This window comes from Diabrotica virgifera, chromosome 9 (genome assembly GCF_917563875.1).
Source record: "Diabrotica virgifera virgifera chromosome 9, PGI_DIABVI_V3a".
NCBI lineage: Eukaryota > Metazoa > Arthropoda > Insecta > Coleoptera > Chrysomelidae > Diabrotica > Diabrotica virgifera.
Genome location: NC_065451.1, coordinates 92,532,133 through 92,559,343, shown reverse-complemented (window position 1 = coordinate 92,559,343; position 27,211 = coordinate 92,532,133). Strand labels below are relative to the sequence as shown.

The 27,211-nt window shown below is 31.8% G+C and overlaps 2 protein-coding genes across 2 annotated transcripts in view; one reads left to right on the top strand and one right to left on the bottom strand.

Moving 5' to 3' along the window:
- LOC114332836 (histone-lysine N-methyltransferase PR-Set7-like) overlaps positions 1 to 27,211 on the bottom strand; it is a 124,706-nt gene that overhangs the window by 51,780 nt on the left and 45,715 nt on the right. The window lies entirely within an intron of this gene.
- LOC126891778 (uncharacterized) lies at positions 3,736 to 26,647 on the top strand. Its single transcript, XM_050661051.1, has 3 exons — positions 3,736 to 3,903; positions 10,212 to 10,475; positions 26,320 to 26,647. The coding sequence occupies exons 1-3, from the start codon at positions 3,901 to 3,903 to the stop codon at positions 26,515 to 26,517; spliced, it is 465 nt and encodes a 154-aa protein (XP_050517008.1). The 5' UTR covers positions 3,736 to 3,900; the 3' UTR covers positions 26,518 to 26,647.

Below are 27,211 nucleotides of genomic sequence, written 5' to 3'. Positions count from 1 at the left end.
GTTCCATAACTCCAAAGATTTTAACTTTAGACCAAAAACACTAAAAATAAAAATTCACCGCAATTAAATTCCGCATAGAGACGTGTTTTTTCCGATTTACTTCGACGAAAACTTTCCCCGGAAAAAGCGGGTTTTTCCAACAAAATCTTTAATTTTCAACTAAACTTTTAGATAAGTAGTTGTTAATCAATAATTAAATAACCTGGTAACGTAAAAGCCCTTTCCGTATATATTATAATTCCAGAAGTCTATGGAAATTGAATGAACAGTTTAGCAACAATTGAAATGTTAATTAAAAATTTACGGTCGCTATAATAACGACAATAATTATGATGCATAAGAATAACTATGATTTTTTCATAAAAAGACACTATACCTATCTAATGTACTGCACAGAATTAAAATTGGACTATTTAAGCGGCCTCAGGAATATTTTAAAATTATAAACAATTTTTTGGTTTATAAACAAATAGAATATCTCGGGAAATATTAAACTAACTTAAATTGTGAAAACGGTATTCGAAAGACAGCGACAGAACGCTTCTTTTAAAAGAAAAACGTTTAATTATGACGAGTGGTTCCTGAGATAGAAAGGTCAAAGTAGACCGGAATTTACGGCAAAGATATAAACAATAGGATCATATTCAATTTTCATATCTTTAAATCCTCATAACATATATTATTATAATAAAAACTATCGATAATACGTGTGAAAATTGACAAAAATAGCAAAATTCCAATCAAGAATTAGGTTGGAGAAAATGTAACCCTCAAAGTTCAAAATCGGTATACGTTAACAAAATGCATTTTCTCGGCTTCCCATGGAGCAATTTCCTTCATTCTTTTTTTGTTCCCTAATAACTCGAGTAGAGCCATCGAACTAACGCATTATTAAATGTCAAACTTGCTTTTGTTTTGTTATAATAGATTAATTTATTTATAAGAACAGAAAATTACATATTTTTTTCAGTTGTAGGCTTTTTTTTTAGATAAACTTACTACAAGTGTACCTTTTAAAGTTAAAAACATAAATATTCTCATTTGAAAGCTGTATAATTATTTAAACAATTTTTATTTAAACAAATTAAAATATTGTGTTATAATAAATAAATTAATTTATTATAACAAAACAAAAGCAAGTTTGACATTTAATAATGCGTTAGTTCGATGGCTCTACTTCGAGTTACTTGGGAACAAAAAAAGAATGAAGGAAATTGCTCCATGAGAAGCCGAGAAAATGCATTTTTTTTAACGTATACCGATTTTGAACTTTGAGGGTTACATTTTCTCCAACCTAATTTTTGATTGGAATTTTGCTATTTTTGGCAATTTTCGCACGTATTATCGATAGTTTTTATTATAATAATATATGTTATGAGGATTTTAAAGATATGAAAATTGGTGTGGAGAAAGAGGACAAAAATAAAAAGGTGATGGTTTGAAAATTATGATCCTATTGTTTATATCTTTGCCGTAAATTTCGGTCAATTTTGACCGGTTGTATCTCAGGAACCACTCATCATAATTAAACGTTTTTTCTTTTAAAAGAAGCGTCCTGCTGCTGTCTTTCTAATACCGTTTTCACAATTTAATTTAGTTTAATATTTCCCGAGATATTCTATTTGTTTATAAGCCAAAAAATTGTTTATAATTTTAAAATATTCCTGAGGCCGCTTAAATAGTCCAATTTCAATTCTGTAAAGTACATTAGATAGGTATAGTGTCTTTTTATGAAAAAATCATAGTTATTCTTATGCATCATAATTATTGTCGTTATTATAGCGACCGTAAATTTTTAATTAACATTTCAATTGTTGCTAAACTGTTCATTCAATTTCCATCGGCTTCTGTAATTATAATATATACGGAAAGGGCTTTTACGTTACCAAGTTATTTAATTATTGATTAACAACTACTTATCTAAAAGTTTAGTTGAAAATTAAAGATTTTGTTGGAAAACCCCGCTTTTTCTGGGGAAAGTTTTCGTCGAAGTAAATCGGAAAAAACACGTCTCTATGCAGAATTTAATTGCGGTGAATTTTTATTTGGGTGTTTTTGGTCTAAAGTTAAAATCTTTGGAGTTATAGAGCAAAAATTGAAAAAAACACGATTTTCGGGCGCCATTTTGTTTATAAAAAAAGTAGCACACTATCTGCTGACTTTGCATATATATATTATTAATATATACAATCATAAGATTCGATTCCAGCAATAAAATTGCTGGTAAATAACTTTTCCCAAAAATGGCCTATTCTCCGATAATCAGGCCAGACTAATATGTAGACATTTAATTTGAACATGCCTTATAACATATAGTTTTAACAAATTCTATTCTGGATATTTCTTTATTTTTAAATTTCTCTATCAAATTTGTTACATATTTTAATGTTCTTTCATAATTAATATTTTTAATTTTTTTGTAAATGTAAGCTATTTAACTGCACATAATTAATTAAAAAATTAATATATTATATATATTATATATTATACAGTACAATTTTCAAAGGAGGAAGACCTAACCCTTCGGTCCAAACCTAACTTTCGGGTATTAGAGCTGCTGATATATACCGCTGCGCGCAATCACAATATACCGTTTTGTTTACCTGCCTTAATCCTTCCGTTGTGCGCAATCACAGCAACCCTCTTAAAGGTAAATTTCAGTACCCCAGGAGGTATTTGACCGCTGCGCGCAATCACAACCCACCCATTAAAACGGGCAGTTGTTTTTAGAACTCTTTAGCGATGTGTTAGTATAATATAATAATATGTATTATCATCGAAATGTGATATGATCAACGAAAAAAGAAGATGAATTTGGTGACTTTTCTAGTAACTTTCTTGGGTGTTAATCTGTCTTTTTAGTTTACTCCTCTTGGTTAAAAATCAACTACAGTGTGACCAACTCCGATTCAGTCGAATTCGGGACAAGGCAGAAAAAAATACCTGAAATCCGGGACTTTTCAATGAAAATCGGGCCATTTTTTAAATATAGAACTTTAATATCATCATTTTATTGTGTGTATACATGAATTGTTATTGTTTTTGAATCGTCTTTTCAGAACACAATAATTAAAATACAGAAACAAAAAAATCCACAGTTTGTGTTTTTGTAGAACTATAAGTATACAACGATATAAAATGCATGGGTTTTGGATGTGGTATTAGTACATATTACACTCTAGAAATTTTTCGTCCCACCAACTCAATTTGATGTAAATTCTTAGAAGAATAATTTTCAAAACTTCAAAACAGAATTTTATTTCGGATGGCCCGGAAGCCTTGTCCAGGACGCCAGGACAGGACAGTAATTCGGGCCATGTCCCGGATTTTTCGGATTAGTTAGTCATACTAGTTATAACCCATGTTACACACCAATAACTTACTACAGACCTGATTATTGTTTTATAAACCCGGAGTTTTGTTTTCCGGTGTACGTCTCGAGATTTGAATATGTGAACATCGCGAAATAGGCTTTATTTGCCAGCATGAAACTTCTATTTATTTCCGGTTCTTTTTCATTTCTAAGTACGTGAATCTTTTCAGGTGTTCTATATCGTAGATTTTTTTTAGATTTTGTTAAATAAAAAAATAGTTTGCGCTTAGTGATTCCAACAAAAAATGAAAACCTCTGGACTCCATTTTCCATCAAATTAACCAATTCAAAACAGATTCTTCTTCAGCCTGGACTATTCTTCCAATAGGATGAAATGCACGTCAATAAATAATTGTATTATTTACATGATTATTGACAATCTTTAAACTGTCATTCTAGATTTTATAAAAATATCAAATGCGAAATCCAAAGTGAATATACTGTTAAATTATTAAAAAATAATATATGTAGGTACTGTTAAAAATTAAATGTATTGAAATAACGATTAAAACTTAGAACTTTCGGCAATGGTAAGATTTTGTAATTATATGAGTTTAAGACTAATCATACTAAATGATAGTCCATTGAAAAGTTACATTGACGGTTGCATTTTTCAGAGGAAGCAATTTTGATATATACAGTGAGCACGTAAAGGTTGGAATAAATTCATTTTCTCGAGAATGGGCGATTTTGGAAAAAAATCCTGAAACAAGTCAATTTTTATTTTTAAATTTCAACTTTTTGGTATATATATCATACTAATGACGTCACCCATCTGGGCGTGATGACGTCATCGATGATTTTTTTAAATAGGAATAGGGGTTGTGTGATAGCTCATTTGAAAGGTAATTTAATTCTCTATTCAGTAATATAAACATTTACATAATTATGTATACAGGCTGTCTCAAAAAATTTTTTTTAATTAAATTAATTGAGATAAAAAGAAGAATGCATGTGATGTATTTAGTCCAAAATACATTTTACTGCTCTCAGAAAACAGAAAAAGATGTGTATTTGAAAAATAATCATTGCTTTTCGCTTAAATTAAATGTTCAATCTGTCAAGAGGAAGGTGGGTGGCGGCTTTAATATTGAATTTAAGCAAAAAACGATATTCATTTGTCAAATAAACATCATTTACTGTTTTCTGATAGCAGTAAAATGTATTTTGAGTTAAATAAATTACACACATTCTTCTTTTTTTGTCAATAAATTTAATTTAAAAAAATTGTTTTGGACACCCTGTATAAATAATTAAGTTAATGTTTATATTACTGAATAGAGAATTGAATTACCTTTAAAATGAGCTATCACACGACCCCTATTCTTATTTAAAAAAATTATAGATGACGTCATCACGCCCAGATGGGTGACGTCACTAGTATGATATATATGTCAAAAAACGGCAATTTAAAAATAAAAATTGACCTGTTTCAGGATTCTGTTTCAAAGTCGTCAATTCTCGAGAAAATGAATTTATTCTAACCTTTACGTGCTCACTGTATATAGATAGGGAGGGTTAGTATAATAGGCGAGTGGTTTACCCCTCAAAATACGCTTTTTATACAAGATAGAAATAGAATATACCGACTAATTTTTTGCATTTCTAATGCACCAAACGTTTTTTATTTAATTCTATATATTTTTCTAAGTTCAAATGTATTGTTTTTTAATTTTTCAAGGTGGGCCGACAATTATTATTAAAAAATACCTTATACAAAAATGCAAGTTCACCGAATTACTTCGGAGTCAATTTTTTAGGTGTGTCTCATCGAAATAACACCGTTTCTGTCTTCGTTATTTTTTCGAAAAATGCTTCTTCCTGTTCGAGTTATTTGCAATTTTTTTATTTATTTTTTTTTTTTTTCTAAAAAACTACTAAATGAATTGCAATTCTACAAAAAGCTTTATAGTCTTTAAAACCTTTTGTAAAAGTACGAATATTTTGACAAGGATAAGTGGTTTCTTTTTTGCTGAAAACATGGACCCAAATATTTAGAATATGCGGTTCTACATTGCGCAGTACGTTGTACAGCGGGTACGTTAATATAAGCACGCGGCCCATAGATATCTTTTATTTGTTTATACACTGCCCGTCACAGAAAAGAGGCCACCCGAAAAATGGGTCATTTTTGATGTCTCTAATTTCCTAAACCTGTTGTCCGATTTAAGTGATTTTTTTAATATGTTATAGCCTTATTCTTACTCTTTAACAATATCGCTATAATAATATTGTTGCTAGGCAGGTAACTGGTCATTCTATACCGGGTGTACCAATCAAACTGTGTTTTTTCTCAAAGTTCACCACACCCAGTGGAATATTCTAGCATTTATAAAATACTGAAATTAAAACCCAACTATAGCCATAACTAAGTTTTCTTAACATTGTGTTTTCTGATTCATTCGCTTAGTTATATAATAAAAAAGTTAGCTACTTTAACAACTAGCCATGTTCTTTATCAATACAGGATGTTTCTAAATAAGTGCGACAAACTTTAAGGGGTAATTCTGCATGAAAAAATGATGACCGTTTGCTTTATAAACATATGTCCGCAAATGCTTCGTTTCCGAGATACGGGATCTTGAATTTTTTCTTACAAACTGACGATTTATTTATTGCTCTAAAACCGGTTGAGACATGCAAATGAAATTTGGTAGGTTTTAAGAGGTAGTTTTGCGCATTTTTTGACATACAATTAAGAATTTTATATTCACCACTGGCGTGCATACGGGTAATATGACCCGTATTCTGGGTAATATGACCCGTATGCTCGCCAATGGAGAATACATATAAAATTATTAGTTGCATGTCAAAAAATGCGCAATAACTATCTCTTATATACTACCAAATTTCATTTGCATATTTCAACCGGTTTTAGAGCAATAAATAAATCGTCAGTTTGTAAGAAAAAATTCAACATCCCGTATCTCGGAAACGAAGCATTTGCGGACATATGTTAATAAAGCAAACGGTCATTAGTTTTTCATACAGAATTACCCCTTAAAGTGTGTTGCACTTGTTTAGAAACACCCTGTATTGATAAAGAACATGGGTAGTTGTTAAAGTAGCTAACTTTTTTATTATCCAACATAAGCGAATGAATAAAAAAACTCAATGTTAAGTTGAGGTATATATAAGGCTATAGTTGGGTTTTAATTTCAGTATTTTATAAATGCTAGAATATTCCACTGGGTGTGGTGAACTTTTGGAAAAACATAGTTTGGTTGGTACACCCGGTATACAATGACAATTTACCTGTCTAGCAACAATATTATTATAGCGATATTGTTAAAGAATAAGGCTATAACATATTAAAAGATCACTTAAATCGGACAACAGGTTTGAGAGAAATAGGAAATTAGAGACATCAAAAATTACCCATTTTTGGGTGGCCTCTTTTCTGTGACGCTCAGTGTATTTAAAATTTTCTCTTTTAGCTAGATAGAAACACTTATCATTGTTAACATATTCTTACTTTTGTACTTAAATGTTTAAAGATTATCAAGGTTTTTGTAAAATTGGCAATTCATTTAGTAGTTTTTAAAAAAAAAATCCCAAAAATCACTAATTAAGGCATTTTGCAAATAACTCGAAAAAAAGCATTCTTCGAAAAATTCAATTTTCGAGAGAGAAAAATTTATTTCCATGAGATACACGTTAAAAAATTTATTCCGAAGGGCTCGGTAATTGTTTTTTGTTAAGTTGGAAAATTTAAAAAAAATACGTTTCAACTTAAATTTATTATTAAATTATGTATAATTATTTTTGTTAATAATTTTCTTATTTCTCATGTTTTACAATAGAAAGCAATATAAATGAAGATGGAGATAATTTAATGTGCTACTAATGATGTATAATAAAATTATCTATTGGGTTTCTAGTTTAAGAGATACAGTGCGAAAATGCATTCTCTGAAAAATTCACATTAAAGCCAACAGAAAAGGAAACAATTCAATTGCGGGTCAATCCAAGCCAAGTGGTCCAAAGGTGGTTGCTTGACTATTTTTAATATTTTTTATTTTTCTACCTTTTAAACTTCAGTCTATAGAGAGTACAAAATTGTATTCATTTTATTTTTAAAAATCTATTTTGCCGATGACGGCCCTTTTTGTTAAAGCGTATCGATAATTTTCACGGAAAACATGGCTTCGCTCTATAGCCAATATTTTCACTGCGAGGTTTGTCCTAGAACGATAAATCAAACAAACAACTTTTTAGAAAAGTATGCTCTAAAAAAACTGTCCATCCCATTATTTAATTTCAAATTACTCTTAAGGCCTTAAATGAACCTCAAAGTTTGAAAAGGTAAACAGATAAAATTCCATTTTCACCATTTTTTAACAGCATAAGGCAAGTCGATAATAATTTGTAATTTTTTTCTGAAAAAGACATACGTACATAATTTAAATAAAAAAAAGTTTGAGCTTTGAGACTTGAGTAAATTTTTTCAAAAAAAAATCTCAAAAGTGTAATTTTTTGAAAAATTTTAAAGTTTGACCCCTTATATCTCTAATGGGCACGCATGAAAAAATTTGAAAATTGGCTGAATGCTAGCAAGTAGAATAAGGAATAAAAATTTGGAGTTGTAGACTTACGTCATATAAGAGTTACATGCCTGAGAAATTGGTCAAAAATCATTAAGGTGATACAGTAGCGATCAACAGGTAGCAAAAACGCGTTCCAAGATTGCAGCTGTAATTTTGAATATTTTTTCGAGATATTTGGCACACGTATTCGTAATATAATAAAGAATGGCGGTACAGAGCCCAATTTGAAAAATATATTAATATGTGGAAATTACTTTGTAATTAAATACAATATTAAAAGAACGAGCCTGTACCGCCATTAAGAAGAACAAAAAAATACACTTTTTTCAAATACAACTTTTTTATCCGATGCCTAGATTTTGTGTCATTTTGGAACTACTAAAATTTTTTATTTCATTAGTAGTTCCAAAATGACACAAAATCTAGCACCGGATAAAAAAAGTTTATTTGAAGAAAGTGAATTTTTTTGTTCTTCTTAATGGCGGTACAGGCTCGTTCTTTTAATATTGTATTTAATTACAGAGTAATTTCCACATATTAATATATTTTTCAAATTGGGCTCTGTACCGCCATTCTTTATTATATTACGAATACGTGTGCCAAATATCTCGAAAAAATATTCAAAATTACAGCCGCAATCTTGGAACGCGTTTTAGCTACCTGTTGATCGCTACTGTTTCCTCTTAATTTGAGCGTTTGCGGGTAGGGTAATTAGAATTCAAATAAACTGTCTAATGAAATAAAAATTAATCTATTTTCACCAGATTTCACAATGAATACAAATTTATACAGGGTGGGCCAAAGAAAAGAGTTCACCTCTATATTTGGCAATAGTTACCTATTAGATTTTAAGGAAATATCGAAATAGGTCCATTTTTATTTTTATATTGCAATTTTTTGGCATATATTTCATACTACGTGAGGTCATCCATCAGAACGTGATGACGTAATCGATGATTTTTTTAAATGGGAATAGGGGTCGTATGGTATCTCATTTGAAAGCGTGTTCAATTATCTATTCAGTAATATAAACATTATTATAATTATTTATACAGGGTGGCCAAAAAAATATTTTTTAATTAAATTAATTGGTGCAAAAAGAAGAATGTATGTATTTTATTTAACTCAAAATAGATTGTACTGCTGTCAGAAAATAGAAAAATGTTTATTTCGCAAATTAAATCACTAACAGTCTCCCATCTACCTCTTGACAGTTTCAACATTCAATTTAAGCGAAAAGCAATGTTTATTTGCCCAATAATAATTTTTTTCTATTGTATAACAGCAATAAAATGTATTTTGAATGATCACGTCACTAGTATGAAATATATATAAAAAATTGCAATTTAAAAATAAAAATCGACCTGTTTCGACATTCTCTTAAAATCAAATAATTGCCAAATTCAAGGTGAACTCTTTTCTTTGGGCAACCCTGCATAAATTTGTATTCATTGTGAAATCTGGTGAAAATAGATTAATTTTTATTTCACTAGACAGTTTATTTGAATTTTAATTACCCTGCCCGCAAACGCTCAAATTTGACCATTTTGAATTTTTACCATTTTTTCAGGCCTGTAACTCCTAATATGACGTAAGTCTACAACTCCAAATTTTTACTTCTTATTCTACTTGCTAGGGGTTAACATTCAGCCAAATTTCAAATTTTTTCATGCGTGCCCATCAGAGATATAATGGGTCAAACCTTGAGATTTTTCAAAAAATTACATTTTTGAGTTTTTTTTTTAAATTTACTTAAGTCTCAAAGCTCAAACTTTTTTTATTTAAAGTATGTACGTATGTCTTTTCCAGAAAAAAATTACAAACCATTATCGGCTTGCCTTATGCTGTTAAAAAAATGCTGCCAAATATTCATTTAACGCCTTAAGGGTAGTTTGAAATTAAATAATGCTATAGGCCGTTTTTTAGAGCATACTTTTCTAAAAAGTTTGGTTTTTGATTTCTTGTTCTAGGACAAACCTCAGTGAAAATATTGGCTATAGAGCGAAGCCATGTTTTCCGTGAAAATGATCGATACGCTTGAACAAAAATGGCCGTCGTCGGCAAAATCTTTTTTTTTTAAATAAAATGAATGCAATTTTGTACTCTCTATAGACTGAAGTTTAAAAGGTAGAAAAATAATAAATATTAAAAATAGTCAAGCAACCAAATTAATTTATATTGGACCACTTGGCATGGATTGACCCTTGAGTGATATAAAAATGAACTATTTTCGATTGTAAAAATTCAAAATTTAAACCATTTATCTTGTATTTCATAAGAATTTTTTACAGAATGAGAAAATTGGAGACAAACCAGAACATCTTCTTGAATTCGAAATAAATGGAGACCACATTCGTCATAAAGATCATGAAAATTTACACATCACTAAAGACGATATAGGAACTGAACTTAGGACAAACAACGAAAAAATTGTGGAATATATCATATCCTTAAGGCAGCACAGAGACGAACTGATCTTTATAATTGACAAACAGTACAAAGAAAGAAAAAAATTAGAAACAGAGATGGAGAGAATTACTTACAAACTTTGCTTGGTAAGCTATACCTTCTTCTTCTTAATGTGCCTTATTAAGTCCCCTTGGGCCTTAACGTTGGCAATTAACACCTTGGCTGCGTTACGAGACAAATAGACCTCGTATCACACTAACAGTTGGCTGCAACGACTGTGTTGTAACGCACTGTGGCAAAGGTTCACTACGGGATATACAGCGCATCGAAAAAGTATGGCAACGTCTCGGAAACCGCTAGAGCGATTTTTATAGATTTTGGTGGGTAAGAGTTGGTAAGGGTCTTCTAATGCGGCCGATATTATAGTGGTAATTACATTGTTGTCAAATCTTCTGTTTTTCTGAAAATCTAATGAACTTTCTTATTTTAAATGGAACACCCTATATATTTTTTGCGTTTTGAAGTCCTTAAGAAATACTGATTATTTTTCATGTTTTATTCCCTAGGCCTAAATGCGATAATTTAGGATTTATTAAACATTTATATTTAGTTAAATTTATTTAAAAAAAAATTAAACAAGTTATAAAAATCAATTTTTTGGGTCCGGGTAGACATTATTTTAGGTTCTTTGGATCATTGCGAACAAAAAAGTTTTTTGTAATTTTCCTCTAAAGTGAATCGTTTCTGAGTTATAAACAAACTAAAACTAAAAAAAAATCGAAAAATGACGATTTTCTAGGTTTAAAAACACAAGTAAAAAATATTATTTTTGAAACTACGAAGTGCCTAAATTCAAGTTCGAACTTTATTGTATCAGCTACCGATAAGTGATTTGTTCTTATTTTATTTTAAAACATTGTTTTTTAGTTGTTAATGCAGCCCGACCACCCGTCCTCTCATATGCGCTTCATTAACAATTAAGAAAAACAATGTTTTAGAATAAACCGTGCCAAAAATTCTTATAGGGCGCTGATAGAAGAAGGTTTGAGCTTGGATTTAGGTACTTCGTAATTTAAAAAAAATAAAGCACTCATAGGAGTGCTGACAGAAGTGAAAACTTCTTATAGTATATAAATTACGAGCTCAATGCTTTTTCCCTATCCAAAAAGAAGTGCTATACCTATATTATATACGCGTTTCGTACGTTCTATGCTACTTATGTATACAGTGCCGGCAAAAAAAATCTTTACATTGCCAAATAAATCACCAAATTTGAAGACAATTTGCATGCGTTCTGTCTGCGCTTGGAGGGGAGGGTAGGAGAGGAGGATAGCGTACTTGCGACGGCAATTATCTGTAGTTTACGGACCCCTTGGCTAATTTGGGGTATTCTGCGTGTTTGCACTGTAAACAGTTGGCTTTGTGCGGGTAGTCAGTGTTAAACTTCTTCTTATTTATCGTGTAAAGTTTGAGATCGTCAAATTCTAAATTGAACTGACAAAAATATGGGTCGAAAGAAACTCACAAAAGAGGAGAAGATTCGTGCTTTAACATTACTGGAGAAAGGAGACTCTGTAATTACCGTAGTACGTGATATTGGTGCTTCCAGAGGGGCTATTTATCAACTGAAACCTTGCAGCCGAACGTTTCAGTTGATAAATAGCCCCTCTTGAAGCACCAATATCAGGTGGTACAGTAATTACAGAGTCCCTTTTCTCCAGTAATGTTAAAACACAAACCTTCTCGTCTTTTGTGAGTTTCTTTTGACCCATATTTGTCTGTTAAATTTAGAATTTGACTATCTCACACTTTACACGATAAATAAGAAGTTTAACACTGACTACCCGCACAAAACCAACTGTTTACAGTGCAAACGCGCAGAATACCCTAAATAAGCCAAACGGTCCGTAAACTACAGATAATTGCCGTCGCAAGTACGCTATCCCCCTTCCCTACCCTCCCCTCCAAGCGAAGACAGAACGCATGCAAATTGTCTTCAAATTTGGTGATTTATTTGGCAATGTAAAGATTTTTTTTTTGCCGGCACTGTACATACACATGATACTATAAATAAGAAGATAATATATTGCGCATCCTGAAGGGAGGGGGAGTCGTGACGCAACTGGAGACCGGCATGTTCGGAATGGTTCGTAACATCCGATTAGTTTGAATCGTTCGCGGTTGTAAGATAAGTGTATTTTATATTTTATCTTTGTAAAAGCGAGATGTCTTTTATAAACAAATAACACAAAAAAGTAGTTTAATATTATTTTGCTAATTGAATAATTTCATGACAAAATGCATACAAATCCCATTTAATTTAACAAGAATTCAAATTCAAATTGGTCTCCAGTTTCATCATGCGCGAACTCGGACGTATTTGGGCTACGGGAAGATACTATCTGGTTATTTTTAGTACCATGTACATACACATTATATAAGTACGTACGAAATTTAGTTCGGCAAAGTGACGACGGTCGCAAACTCAATGCTTTTCCCCCATCTAAAAAGTGCACAACGTCCCTAAAGAAGTTTTCACTTCAAAAATGTATTTCGTCGAAGCAATGACGGTCGCTAATTCAATACTTTTTACCCATATAAAAAGTGCACAACGTCCCTAAAGAAGTTTTCACTTCAATAATATTACCATTATTAAACGCACATTATAATAATATACATACAAAATTTATTTCGTCGAAGCGATGACGGTCGCGAAATCAATCCTTTTTCCCCATTCGAAAATATATTTTTCCACCTACCTCTACCGAAAGTATACTTTTCCGGACCTGATTGTAGGGAGCAAAGTTGTATTTTTCCTCCCTAGGGAGGAAAATATTTTTCCTCCCTAGGGAGGAAAAGTAAAAATGACGTCATTGTATTTCATTCATGAAATATAACTTATTGACGCCCTGTATAATATCTATTTTCTATTACGAAGTATCTATACATTTTAACGTTTATTTATAAAACATCCTGTATTTTGCAGAATGGTAAAAAACAGTAAATTGTTATTTTGATTTAACAATGTTTACATTAATAATTTGACTTATATTTGACAGTTGACAGTTATATTGTACCTACTTGTTGTTTTAGTTCTAATAAATTTTGTTGGTTAGTTACATAAATAAATTAAGTAACAATGAAAAAATTACTTGTTATTTGAGGAAGGTGGAAAACCCATATGTATAACATGGGATTAAAGTGCCTTTTCCTCCCTTGAATGATTACTGCCCTCCGCTACGCGTCGGGCAGTAAACTTCATTCTCGGGAGGAAAAGTTACACTTTCCTCCCTTGTTATACAAATAGCTATTACATTTATTTTAAATTTAAATACTCCTACTACACAATTTATATATACATACACATAATAAATATACGTACAAAATTGATTTCGCCGAAGAGATGACGGTCGCTAATTGAATGCTTTTTCCCCTATCCAAAAATCGCACAACGTCCCTAAAGAAGTTTTCACTTCAATTATTTTCTTTACTTGTGTTTTTTGAACCTTGAAAATCGTTCTTTTTTGATTTTTTTGAAGTTATACTTCTTTAGGTACGATTGGGAGTAAATTTTTATTATTCTGTGCGCATGCGCACATAGACAGTATGGAGTTCGTTGCTAAATCTGTTAAGTTATGTATGTATCAGTCCAAAAAAGTTATGGAGAGATTATATTAGTGTTTTTAGTTAACACATTTATTATAATTTTTATGTCTTTGGATTTGTCTTCCTCGGAAGTAAGGTAATACGTATTATTAAAACATTTTTATATTTATACTTTACTTCGTCTATTTGTTACCGTGATTTGTCATAATGTCCGAGAAACCGTATAAACAGTGCGGTCGTGAGGTCATTAGTAGAGCATTCGACTACAGATCGAGAGGTCCCGGGTTCAAATGCGGACAATTGCTGTTTTTTTTTATTTTTGGAAAGTGGTAGGTATTAAAATTAGTTTAATATTTAAATAAAAATAAACTGTTTAAAGTATTTTATTTCGTTGAAATCATATAATAAAAGTTTAACTTCTTACGTGCGTACAAAGTACACACACATTCTTTTTTTTACTTTTAAATTGTTTATAACTCGGAAATGATTAACTTTAGAAGAAAATTAGTAAAGACCTTTTTTGTTCCCAATGATTCAAAGAACCTAAAATATTGTCTATCCGGGCCGAAAAAATTGAGCTAGCTTATCCGTTATTGCTAGCAATAACTTCGAAATTATGGCATTTAGGTATAGGGAAGATAACATGAAAAATAATAAGTATTTCTTAAGGACTTCAAAACGCAAAAATATACAGGGTGTTCCATTTAAAATAGGAAAGTTCCATTTAAAATATCGGCCGCATTAGAAGACCCTCCAAAGATACCCACAAAAATCTATAAAAAAAACGTTCTAGCGGTTTCCGAGAAATTAACGTGTTGCCATAGTTTTTCGCTTCCCTGTATGTATAATGGCTCATAACTCACTCCATGTAAGTTTATAAATATCTCTATATGCAGCCAAGGTCAACAAGTCAAGATTCTCTCTGTCTTGAGCTATTCTGAACAGTTGCTTGACTCTCTGTATCCCAGTCTATGCTCTGACATTCTTCAACCACAAGGCTTGTTTTCTACATGCATCCTTCGATTTTATCCATCATAACCAGATTTCAAAAGTCTCTACATTGTAAGTGGTTAATAGTGAATATTTTCAAGGTCCATGCTTTGACACCATATAAGACAACTGTCCATATGTAATACTTCATCCCGCCATTGTCACCTTATTTTTAAAAAAGTGTCATGAGCCATTTCAGTTCTACATATCTCTTTATCTGGATCTACATAATTGTTCGTTATTATAACAACCTAGATATTTAAAATTGAGAGACTCTTTGTATTGGTTGTCCATCTGTTTGTAATTGTATATTTTGCTAGGGTATGGCATGTACATATATGTAAATACTATTTGTGTATTTTCATAATGAAATTTATCTCTCTAATGTGATTTGTGAGATAAGAACAATTGCTACTCTCTAAGTGAAACTACAAAAATTATAAAAACAATATTTATTTAGAAAAAGATGAAACGAAAACTTTGTTTATTTACGTATTTAAATTCATAATATGGAAAATTGCTATTACAAAACAATTGTTTAGAATAAAACTATGTTTTAATGTGCAATTATATCATTCTAATTTAAATGTTGTGAACTATAAATTTTTTTTCATACTTTATCTTGATCGAAATTCATATTTTTTTTATATAGGTACTGTTCGAGCCATTTTAAATATCATATTAAGTGTTGCTTGTTTTGTGTGCACCCTGTATACAAAACCATTATTTATTGAGAATTGTTAAAAGCGCTGGGTAGTGAGTATTTTCGTAATATGGGCACATCAACATTCTTCGGTTTGTTTTGATAATAATTACGTCAGATACATATCATATTGTTTTGTTGAATCAGCAGAATCGCTTATATGATGGGAAGAATTTACCCTTGAAATGCGTAACGAGAATTTCAGAATCAGAGTGTCGTATGTCGTATGAGTATGTGAACAGACAAGACAAGATACCGAACGGAGAGTATCGGAAATATTTCCGCGTCGGCCGGTAAAATATAAAGTAAGTTCCGAAGATACTGTAATGCACGTCGAAATTCCCGATTACGGTACAAACACTTACTATTTAGGTGTGTTATAATTATCCATTCTAGAGATATACTGTTTATTTTTCGCTTTAATATTTTGCAAGCTGTTAACTCTTTTAACTTAAAGCTAATTATAGAAGATAAAAGTACAAAGGCTTTTATTTCATTTCGAATCTCGGGGGTTTGTCTTAAGATCGGGTAGATTTTTAGAGGTCCCCACAGGTGCCTCATGTAAAATTTATATAATTTGATATATGATGGTTGCATCTTAAATCTTAGACCATGAAGAGCTTTTTATGAAGAATAACTTTTCTTCATCAAATTAAAAATAAAAGAGTTATAAAAGAAAATTATGTTGGTATCCGTAATTTGAGAAAAATATCCAAATATTTTTTTTTTGTTTTTTCATTAGGATGTAATTAGAACATAATTTTTTATTCCAAACAACATTTCATAATAACAATTTTCAATATTGTGAAATAAATAAAGATACTTTACTCTTTAGCGAAATTCATATTTTTGACGTACCTCGTATAATATAGATAAAATTTGATGTCTGATGGTTGAATCTTCGGTTTTAGGCACATGCAGAACTTTTTATGAAGAATAATTTTTTTTCGTAAAATTAAAAATAAAAAAGTTTCCCAGCTTAAATGATACCCTGTATACTGTATATAATTACGGTGACCATATCTTTTTAAAGAAAAAAAAGTACAAAAAAACAAAAGTGTATTAAAAACGCAAAATGTATCTTTTTATTGGACAAACATAACTTTTTGTCAATAAAAATAAATAAACTATGTAGCTAAACATAAAAAATTATATCAATTAAATTAAACATAACATATTATATTAACTATAAAAAAGTTAGAAGTGAAGCCTGTAATTAAAAGTATTTAGATGAGGGACGTGGAATAGCCTCATCTTCTTCCGGTTTTTTGTACCATTCATATTTTTCTGAACTTAAAATTAATTTAAGAAGGTCCGGCTTCGACTGAAGTAAATGAAACGTTTCATTACAAGTCTCATCAAAATTTGCGTACATCTGCATCGCTGCCAAGAGAGTGGAGATGGACATTTGTGACTTTTCCGACGTCCAATAATTATTTATTACAGAAAATAAACGCTCGATAGCTGCACTAGTACCCGGAAGACAAACCATAAATTCGCATAATATTTGTAAGTTTTTCAGTTTGAATTGATCTACACACTTAAAAACTTCAAGCCATCGATCCTGACTATTTTTTTCTTCTCTGTTCCACTCAGCAATTTTTTCACTTGTAGCCACGTCTTTCAAAATTCCCAGTTCATCAAAGAGTTGATCTTCATTTAAAATGGTTGCCTTGATATACAGTATAAAAGCTTCAAAAGAATAGCAAACATCGTTTCATGTTATTTCATTTCTTAGATCTATCCATTTGAATAGTTTGAACTCATAAAGATTTGTACTCCAGTTTTCTAGGTAGGTTACACATTTTGTATAAAAATGTCTCACTTGTGTACTGAAGTTTTCAGTAGCGGCTTGCCCGTCTTCAAGTTTACCAAGACATTTTCTCACTTTAAGCGGCAAAAATAATGCGTCCGACTGATGGTGTAATTTGTTTTTAAGATTAAAATATTTTTGGGCAGCATCTGCCGCATTTATTTTATCACCTTCTACTTTCAGAATGGCTTCATGAAACTGCAATGGCAGTAGCATTAGCAGCGGCAGCGCGAGTGAGCTATTTACAAGTTCACGCTGCCCACTTCCCTGCCCAATTCCCTGTCCAACAGGACTGAGTATACATGCGGTACTTATAAAAGATAAAAATATTTATTTTTTTAGAAAAAATAAGTACCGGGTGTCCCAATAAGAATGGCTCTCGGCCATATCTCAGGAACCGTTTATAGTAGAGCTTTGAAATAAAAAATTTTATAACAAAAGCTGCCTCAGGAAAAGCCTGGAAATTATTTTCATAATTGTAGGACCACCGCTAGAGGGCGTAATTGAATATCAAAAATTAAAAAATCTAAATTTTACAAAATTTTCCTAATGAAGGGGCACTGGAAATCCGATCGTCGTATTCTTCATAAAATTCTACGCATATTTGATTTGACAAGTTTAGGTCTACCTTTGGAAATAAGAGGTGGGGGTGAGTGGGAACCTTGTTATGAAAAACTGGCTGTGAGTCCGGTTCTGCTTAATCAAATTTTGCAAACTTGGTCTTGTTGAAGACAGATCTTTTTCGTCAATGTAAAAGTTATGATTTCGAACCAACTTACTGAGTAATATACCAGCTAGAAGGCGTTATTTAATTTTTTTCAGAAATCTAGTGTTCCTTGGAAAATATTAAATACAAACATGCATTTTTAATACCATATTACAAAATTAGACAAAATTAGCAACAGAATAGCGAAAACCGCATGTTAATACCTTTTTTCTATCTCGAGATATCTTACAAAACGTGTAAATTTAAAAACATAACTGTTACTGTCACCGGTAAACGAAATTCATTAAAAGTAGTGTGCTATGGAAACAACAAAGAAACATTTTCCAGCTGTCAACGTATATTAGGTCTTTTCAACGCTTCTTATTTGTTTCGAGCCTCGTTCATATCTCGTATATTAATATTATACACGGATTATACGGCATATGACAGAGGCTCGAAACAAATGAGAAGCGTTGAAAAGCCCTATTACAAAGAAATAAAAACAACTATTTAGTGATGACATAAACGTTCAAATTTTTGCCCATCATTTTCGTTGCAAACATTTAGTCTTTCAAGAGTAGATTGAACAGCAGTCTCAATTTCTGCTCTCGATATGCTTTGAATGGCGTTTAGTATTCTCTGGATAATGTATTCTAGAGTAGTGTATGATGGGCAACAATTTGAATATTTAGGTCGTCACTAAGTAGGTAGTTCTTTTTGTTCTGTGTTATATTTAATTTTAATAGTATTGTTAATCTTTATATTGTTGTTTTAATTAATTATATTTTTATACGTTGACATCTGGAAAATGTTATTTTGTTTTTTTCCACAGCATATTACTTTTCATTAATTTAGTTTACCGGTGATAGTAACAGTTATGTATAAAATTTACACGTTTCTCGAGATATCTTGAGATAGAAAAAAGGTATCGACATGCGGTTTTCGCTATTCTATTGCTAATTTTATCTAATTTTATAAAGTATGATTAAAAATGCATACTTGTATTTAATATTTTCCAAAGAAAACTAGATTTCTGAAAAAAATTAAATAACGCCTCCCAGCTGGCTTATTATTTATTAGGATGGTTCAAAATTATCACGCTTACATTGAAGAAAAAGATCTGTCTTCAACAAGACCCAGTTTTTAAAATTTGATTTAGCAGAACCGGACTTACAGCCATTTTTTTCATAACAAGGTTCCCACTCACCCCCACCTCTTATTTGCAAAGGTAGAGTTAAACTTGTTAAATCAAATATGCGCAGAATTTGATGAAGAATACAATAATCGGATTTCCAGTGCCCCTTCATTAGGAAAATTTTGTAAAATTTAGATTTTTTTATTTTTGAAATTCAATTACGCCCTCTAGCGGTGGACCCACAATTATGAAAATAATTTCCAGGCTTTTCCTGAGGCAACTTTTGTTATAAAATTTTTTATTTCAAAGCTCAACTATAAACGGTTCCTGAGATATGGCCGAGAGCCATTCTTATTGGGACACCCGGTACATTTGCGTGTCCTTAAAAATGTTTTAAAGTACATTAGGACAATATATAAAAATAAGTACTGTCCTACTTAAATAAGTACATATGGTCACCGTATATATAATATACAGTATGGTGCAAATGAAAGGAATAAATTTTATTTCGTAAACCGGCGACATTAAGGAAAAATCCCGAGACAGGTCGATTTTTATTTTTAGAATATGATATTTTAGCATATAATAGGATTGTTCTACAATCAGTTTCAAACGGTTTGAAACCATCAGCGAATAGTGGACCAGCGCGAGTAGAGGGGATAGCACTGGTGACTGTATTAAGTTCTCTCACTGACCAACTGTTTGCTGACGGTTTCTGACTAGTTTGACTGTTTGCTAGAACAAGCCTAATATATCACACGCGTGACATCATCTATCTGGGCGTGATGACGTAATCCATAATTTTTTAAATGAGAATAGGGGTCGTGTGCTAGCTCATTTAAAAGGTTATTCAATTCTCTATTCAGTAATGTAAACATTAACATAATTATTTAAACAGGGTGTTAAAAAACAATTTTTTAAATTAAATTTATTGACTGAAAAGAATGTTTGTAATTTATTTAATACAAAATACTTTTTACTGTTATCAGAAAACAGAAAAAAAATGTTTATTTGATAAATAAACATTGCTTTTCGCTTAAATTCAATGTTCAAGCCAGCTCCCGCTAGGCACCTGCTTTTTCGAAGTTTGAACAATAGGGAACTTGCACATTTTTTTATTAGATAATAATGTTCAGTTTTGTATAAAAATGAGATTTCCAAAACTTCACGCTTCAAAAACTCATAATAACTTAGAAGTACACATTTAAAGTCTTCTATATTTATAAAATAGTTCAAACGACCCGTGACGTCACATAGTTTAACTATATGGTTCCCTTTATGGCTATATTTTGGTATATTCTTCTTCTTCTTCTTTAGTTTATTGGCCTCCACCTACTTAGGTATTTGGCCAGCTCGTCGTCACGGAATAAATGAAAAATATTTATATTCTAATGACATTTATCGTATGTCATTGTAATAATATATACCAGTTTGTTGAAATTGGAGTTTGATATAGATATTGAATGAATGGAAAGAAGGTTTACTATGGAAAATAAAACAATTTTGTAAAAGTACAAATTTTCTATAAATAGTTCAAACGATCAAAAACACTTGTGACGTCACATAACTGTATTTTCTACTGACGTTTATAATGTCTAATTTAAAATTATATACAATTTTGTTTACTTTATTGGTGCAAAATGTAAACATATAACCCTATGACGTCACGACATGTTTTGGGCTGACTGGTATAATTTGAATTTTTAATCGTCTTTAGGGGCCAAACGAAAGACAAACAAAACTTTTTTTATCTTTGATACATGTTTTAAATTATGTTCTGTTGTGATTTATAACATTTTTTTCGAATTTAAAATTTTATGCAAGTTCCCTATTAATTTAAGCGAACAGCAATGTTAATTTTTCGAATAAACATTTTTTTCCTGTTTTCTGACAGTAGTAAATGTATTTTGAATTAAATAAATTACATACATTCTTTTTTTTTGTCCATTAATTTAATATAAAAAAATTGTTTTCGGACACCCTGTATAAATAACGATATTAATGTTTATATTACTGAATAGAGAATTGAATACCCTTTCAAATGAGCTAGCACACGACCCCTATTCTAATTTTAAAAAATCATCGATTAGGTACGTCATCACGCCCAGATGGATGACGTCACTTGTGTGATATATATGCCAAAATATCATAATTTAAAAATAAAAATCAACCTTGTTCGGAATTTTTTCGTAAAGTCGCCGGTTTACGAAATAACGAATTTATTCCTTTCATTTGCACCATACTGTATACGTAAACACAGTGATGAGCGCGCTAATAACCGGCAAAATACCGCAAAAGATGGAAAACACATTAAGTTGTGAGATAAAAAGAAATGAAACTAGTGGAGGTGGGAAATTTAGCGATAAAAACTTATAAATAATATACATTCTACTTATTGTTGTAACTGTCACTGCCACTGTGACAGTGACAGTTTTAGTTGACATACTCCTCCGATACGTCTAAAGGTGGGAAACAATAAATAGAATGTACGTTTATAGCTTTTTATCGCTAAATCTCCCACCTCCATCAGTTTTTTTTTTCTTTTTATCGCACAACTTAATATGTTTTCCATCTTTTGCGTTATTTTGCCGGTTATTAGCGCGCTCATCACTGTATAATATACATAATACATATCATTGGGTAGACAGCTTAAATAAAAAAAATAGTGAACTGTCATTTAACATTACATAAACATTAATAATAAAATTTATTTATTTGACGTTTCATTTTTGTGTTTAGTTGCGTCAAACGAAAACAAATATATTTGAAGAAGGATTGTGACGTCAAAATGTCGATTTTGAGGTCGGATATCTCGAAGATGGTTAGAGATACCAAAATGCCCTTTTCAGATTTGGATTCAGAAGATAAAACTACATAGGAATTAATCGCTACATCGGGACGAACAGATTTTATAAACAAAAACAAAATGTTCGTTGAAAATTCAAGATGCATCTCTGTCATCATCAACTTTATAGCACAGGAGAGATGCTAAATTGAGTCTAATTTAACACAATCGTTACCAAGCAACTCATGTACGAGCCACATCGATTTTTCACATAGACCAGTGTCTCATACTTGAGCCGGGGATTGTACTGCACATACCAGCAATTCAAATACTTAGATGGTCTATAAGAACAAAACTTAACCCATTCGCTTCCAGTCACGCGCCAGCACGTGATATACACTCACCGGTACAAAATTCCGCCACCCAAAATTTTTGATTAAGTTTGACAATTTATAATTTTTATTATTTTTACTCTGATTTTCAAGATTCTTGCACCGGTTTGTAGGTACATGTATTGATATCGTTTGTTATTATTCGTGTAACAAAAAAATTTTGCTTGCATGGCATTATACAGGGTTGAATGGAAACGTTGTATTTTCTCCTAACTTTAAAAAATTCTGTGGAAAAATGGACGAGCTGATTTTGTTTCATAGTCCTGTAGTCCTATCATATTATCCCGGAGGCATCACTAAAATTATGTTTTTTGAATTATCTGAATATCTCTTTTCTTGTAAGAGCTGTACCATTGTTAGTAAATAAAAACACTGATTGACTCATAAAATAGAGGTTGGATTGATAAGATTAGAATGGCCTGCATGCAGCCCTGATCTCAATCCTATTGAATATTTATGCGATGAATTAAAAAAGCTATTCGCCGTCATCCTAGGCCTCCGGAAAATTTGGTAAAATTACGGCTCTGGTAAAGGACTTCATTCGATGCCAAACAGATTGCGAGTAGTCGTTGCTGCAAGAGGTGCACATATCCGCTTTTGAATTATTTTGTTTTGTTGTTAATTTTGTTTTGTTTTGTTAATTTTAGTGCGTTAATGCGTTTGATATTTTTAATTAAATAAGCCTTCAAAGCAGTGTTTTTATTTACAGCTCTTACAAGAAAAGAGATATTCGGATAATTCAAAAAACAAAACCTTAGTGATACCTCCAGGATAGTACAAAAGGAGAAACAAAATCAGCCCTCCAATTTCTACACAGAATTTTTTAAAGTTAGGAGAAAATACAACACTTTCATTCACCCCCGTATAATGCCATCTAAGCAAAAATTTCTTGTTACCGGAATAATAACAAATGACATCAATACATGTACCTACAAATTGGTGCAAGGATCTTGAAAAGTACAAATAATAAGGAGTACAAATAATAAAGTTATAGATTTTCAGACTTAATCAAAAATTTTGGGTGGCGGAATTTTATGCCGGTGAGTGTAGTTACTTCAGTTAGGTGCTGTTACGCGCCAGCACGTGATATAGTTACTTCAGTCAGGTGCCGTTCACACGCCAGCAAGTGATTTGCTTATTTCAGGCAGGTGTCGTAACAACAGAATGGCTCCTAGTCAAGTTCCATTCGCTTCAATAGGCAGCGAATGTGTTAAGTACCCCCTTAGTAGTGAATGTGATAAAAATAAAGTGGGAAAGTTTTTGCCAATGCCATAGGGAACATCCCAAATAAACAATTAGGCCAAAAACCCAAAAAAGGACAAATGTACTCTTATAGGTTCTTCTTCTTCTTCTTCCGGTTCCTATCCGTTTCGGATGATGGAAATCATATTGGCAATCATATCCTTGCTCGCTGCGGCTCGAAACAGTTCCATTGAGGTTTTCTTAAGACATGTTCTCAAATTTTGCAGCCATGATATTCTCCTTCTACCGGGTCCCCGCTTACTTTTGACTTTACCTTGCAATATGGACTGCAGCAAGGAGTAACGGTGCTGATTTTTCGTAACAAGTCCCAGATACTGCAGTTTCATGGGTTTGATGGTAAACACAATCTCCGGTTCCTTCTTCATTCCAAGGGCGGATCCAGGGAGGGGGCCATGGGGGCCATGGCCCCCTCCGAGAATTTAGAATAATATAAATTTAAACATTTGCAGTTCAAATATTTTTAATTTCAAACACATATATATATGTACAAAACAGGGGATAAATACGTTTTCTGGACTAGAATTGAAAAAAAGAAGTAACGGAGAAGCTTCAAGAATGACTTTTGGGTTTTTTATAAATCAAAATGTTGATAATTTTACAGAGTGCAAATTGTTAGAACGATCTTGACAGCCATCAAAATCGTATAAATTTCCATATTCTATACACACAAAGAATAAAACAGAAGTGAAGCGTTACTTGGGTCACTAGCACTTAGAACAAAGGAGTTGGTTGGTATTTTCGCACAGTCAAAAGGTTGGTACAAATATTGGTTTCATTTTTCTAATGAAAAATATGGTCACAATAACGGGATGACAGCCCAAAGCCTTGTCACGAAACCTTTAACATCTTTCGCCAAACTCATGAGCAAAGACGGAGTCATATAAACCCATGAAAAAACATCATACCACGAGGAGTGTGTTCAGGTTGAGCTGCATTTTCTAAAAAGTTATCGTAACCCTCACAAGCCAGTCATTAACCAGATAGACTCTCAGAGGTCTAAATAGAAACAAAAAATAAAGAAAGACTAGGACCAATAGTAGGATCTATAGTGGTCTTAGGTCGACAGAATATTCCTCTTAGGCAAGCCGCACACCAAAGAAACATGAAACGAAAAACATGAAACATGAAACGAAAAACATGTTTCATGAAAAGAAAACACTGCTAAAAAAATCTCAAAGTCCGCCTACTAATGAAACGAGTGTGATTCATGCTCATGACACATTTTTATTTTCGGAGAGTCTCATAAATGGCCAGATATATATTTGTTTAGCAGTGGTTTATTTCCATGAAACGTAATTTACGTTTCATGTTTCTTTGATGTGCGGCCGGGCTAAGAGACCATCATGATGATGGCCTTATGCTTCTGGACGAAGATGCTGGACCTAGGAATGAGGGGAATTGCTGTGGTACTAAGGCAAAACCCGATATGTCAAAAATTATCGATTTTTCGTTTTTAATGCCAATATGTACATTGAGCGATGAAGATTATGATGACAAAACGCTACATGGCAAAACGCATCCATGTAACAAGTAGATAATAAAATTGTTTCCGATATGTCCACTATTACAACACCGCGAACTCTTAAAATCATCTGTTGCAAAATCACGTTTTTTGACATATCGAGTTTTGCCTTAGCACCACAGTGTTAAGGTTTAAAATTGCATCAGGAGATAAGACTCTTAAATAACACCTATCCACAGCATCTTCCTGAGCAACATGCATTAGTAGCAGCAGTCAAAATCAATTAATAACATGTTGTGGTGAAGAAATAATTGAACAAATAATATTTGACGAAACGACTGACGTATCCCACGTGGAACAGCTTTCTCTAAATTTGGGATACATACACAATAACAACATTCGTGAAGACTTTGTCAAATTCATTGACGCTTATGAGAACCTAAAAATAATTAGTGAAAATCAAGAAAGAGGGAAAGAACAAGGCCTGGCAGGAGAAGCATTGGAAAAAATAGTATTAAACTTGTTGAAAGAACTGCACTTGGATCCGAAGAAATGTGTAGGAATCGGTAATATGGTAGGAATGGTGGGTTTTAAGGTACTTCTCAAAGTGTGTGAAAAGTGACTTAAAACTCACCATTGTAACCCTAATTTTTAAAAATTACCGCCGTACTTCAGGTACTCCTCCCCAAAAAAAGTTTATGGCCCCTCCCGAAAATCGGTCCTGGATCCGCCCTTGCTTCATTCTTCCTATAACTTCTTTGTTCGTGATTCTTGCTGTCCAGGATATTCTCAGCATTCTTCTATAAAGTTCTTAAGTTTTTTATTAGTGGTGTCTGTAAGCATCCATGCCTCCGCTCCGTACAATAATATAGAGAAAACATAATATCTCAAATGTCTCATTTTTGTAACTAGGGATATGTTGTGGCTTTTGAAGATGACGCTCATTTTGTTAAATACTGTTGTTGCCTTTCCTATGCGGCACTTTATTTCCTGTACATTGCTCCACTGCTCATTTATAATAGTTCTTTTATAGGTGTATAAGAGAAGGTCACCACTGTGAAAAGCAAAAAAGCTAAGCCTTTATTAAATTTTAACAAACATTACGTTAGTAATATAGCATATTCATTATTTTCAGATTAACAAGAGTATGGCACAAAGAATAAAAACAAAAACTCTCTATGACGAAACCATTAAAGATATTGAAAATAAATATTCCCATCTCGTTAATGACTCAAAACACATTTTAGGGGATATCAAATCCTCGTACGAGAATCTGGAATATGTGATAAACAAGAACACAAGCACAGAGGAAGAAAAAATAGCAGCTGATTAAAGAAAGTGGAAAAAATTCTCTCACAACGTCCATCTAAAAATAATTACAAAATGAAGTTAATTATATACCAATAACACTTTTATCACAACTGGTTTGATGAGTTATGTACAATATAAGTTATTAAAATGTATTAGTGTTTCATTATATTTATTTATTTACTGGAACATGCAAAAACAGAAAAAAATGGGAGCTTTGAAATATTAAATACTGGGTTGCAAAAGAAAAATGAAAAACAGCAAATGGTTTGAAAAGAGAAACTGTAGAAAAATCTACTCAATACCGAAGAGAAATGCAAAATAAATAGCTAGAACATATAGATCAACTTTTAATAAACATATTTATATAATACTTGATGAACAAGACAAAGTGGAGAGATAGAAAGAAAATATTTTGTTTTATTTTGACGGGAAACTCCCATTACAGTAAATATTACATGCATTTAAAGAGCTCATACAAGTAGATTAAAACTTAAAAAATAATAATAATAATAACAATAACCTGTGGGAGTTTTTTTGTCAGTTCTTCTATCAGGCGCGGCCCCCTGCGAATGGGGGATGCTTTCTGGGTATTCGTAGCGCCAATACCCAGAGAGTAGCAGGGATACTTGCCGTGGAATAAAAACTGACACCTGGCAGTAGGTATAAAATGCACACCCATGAGAATGGAGATAAATAATTTATGTTTAGGATCGCTG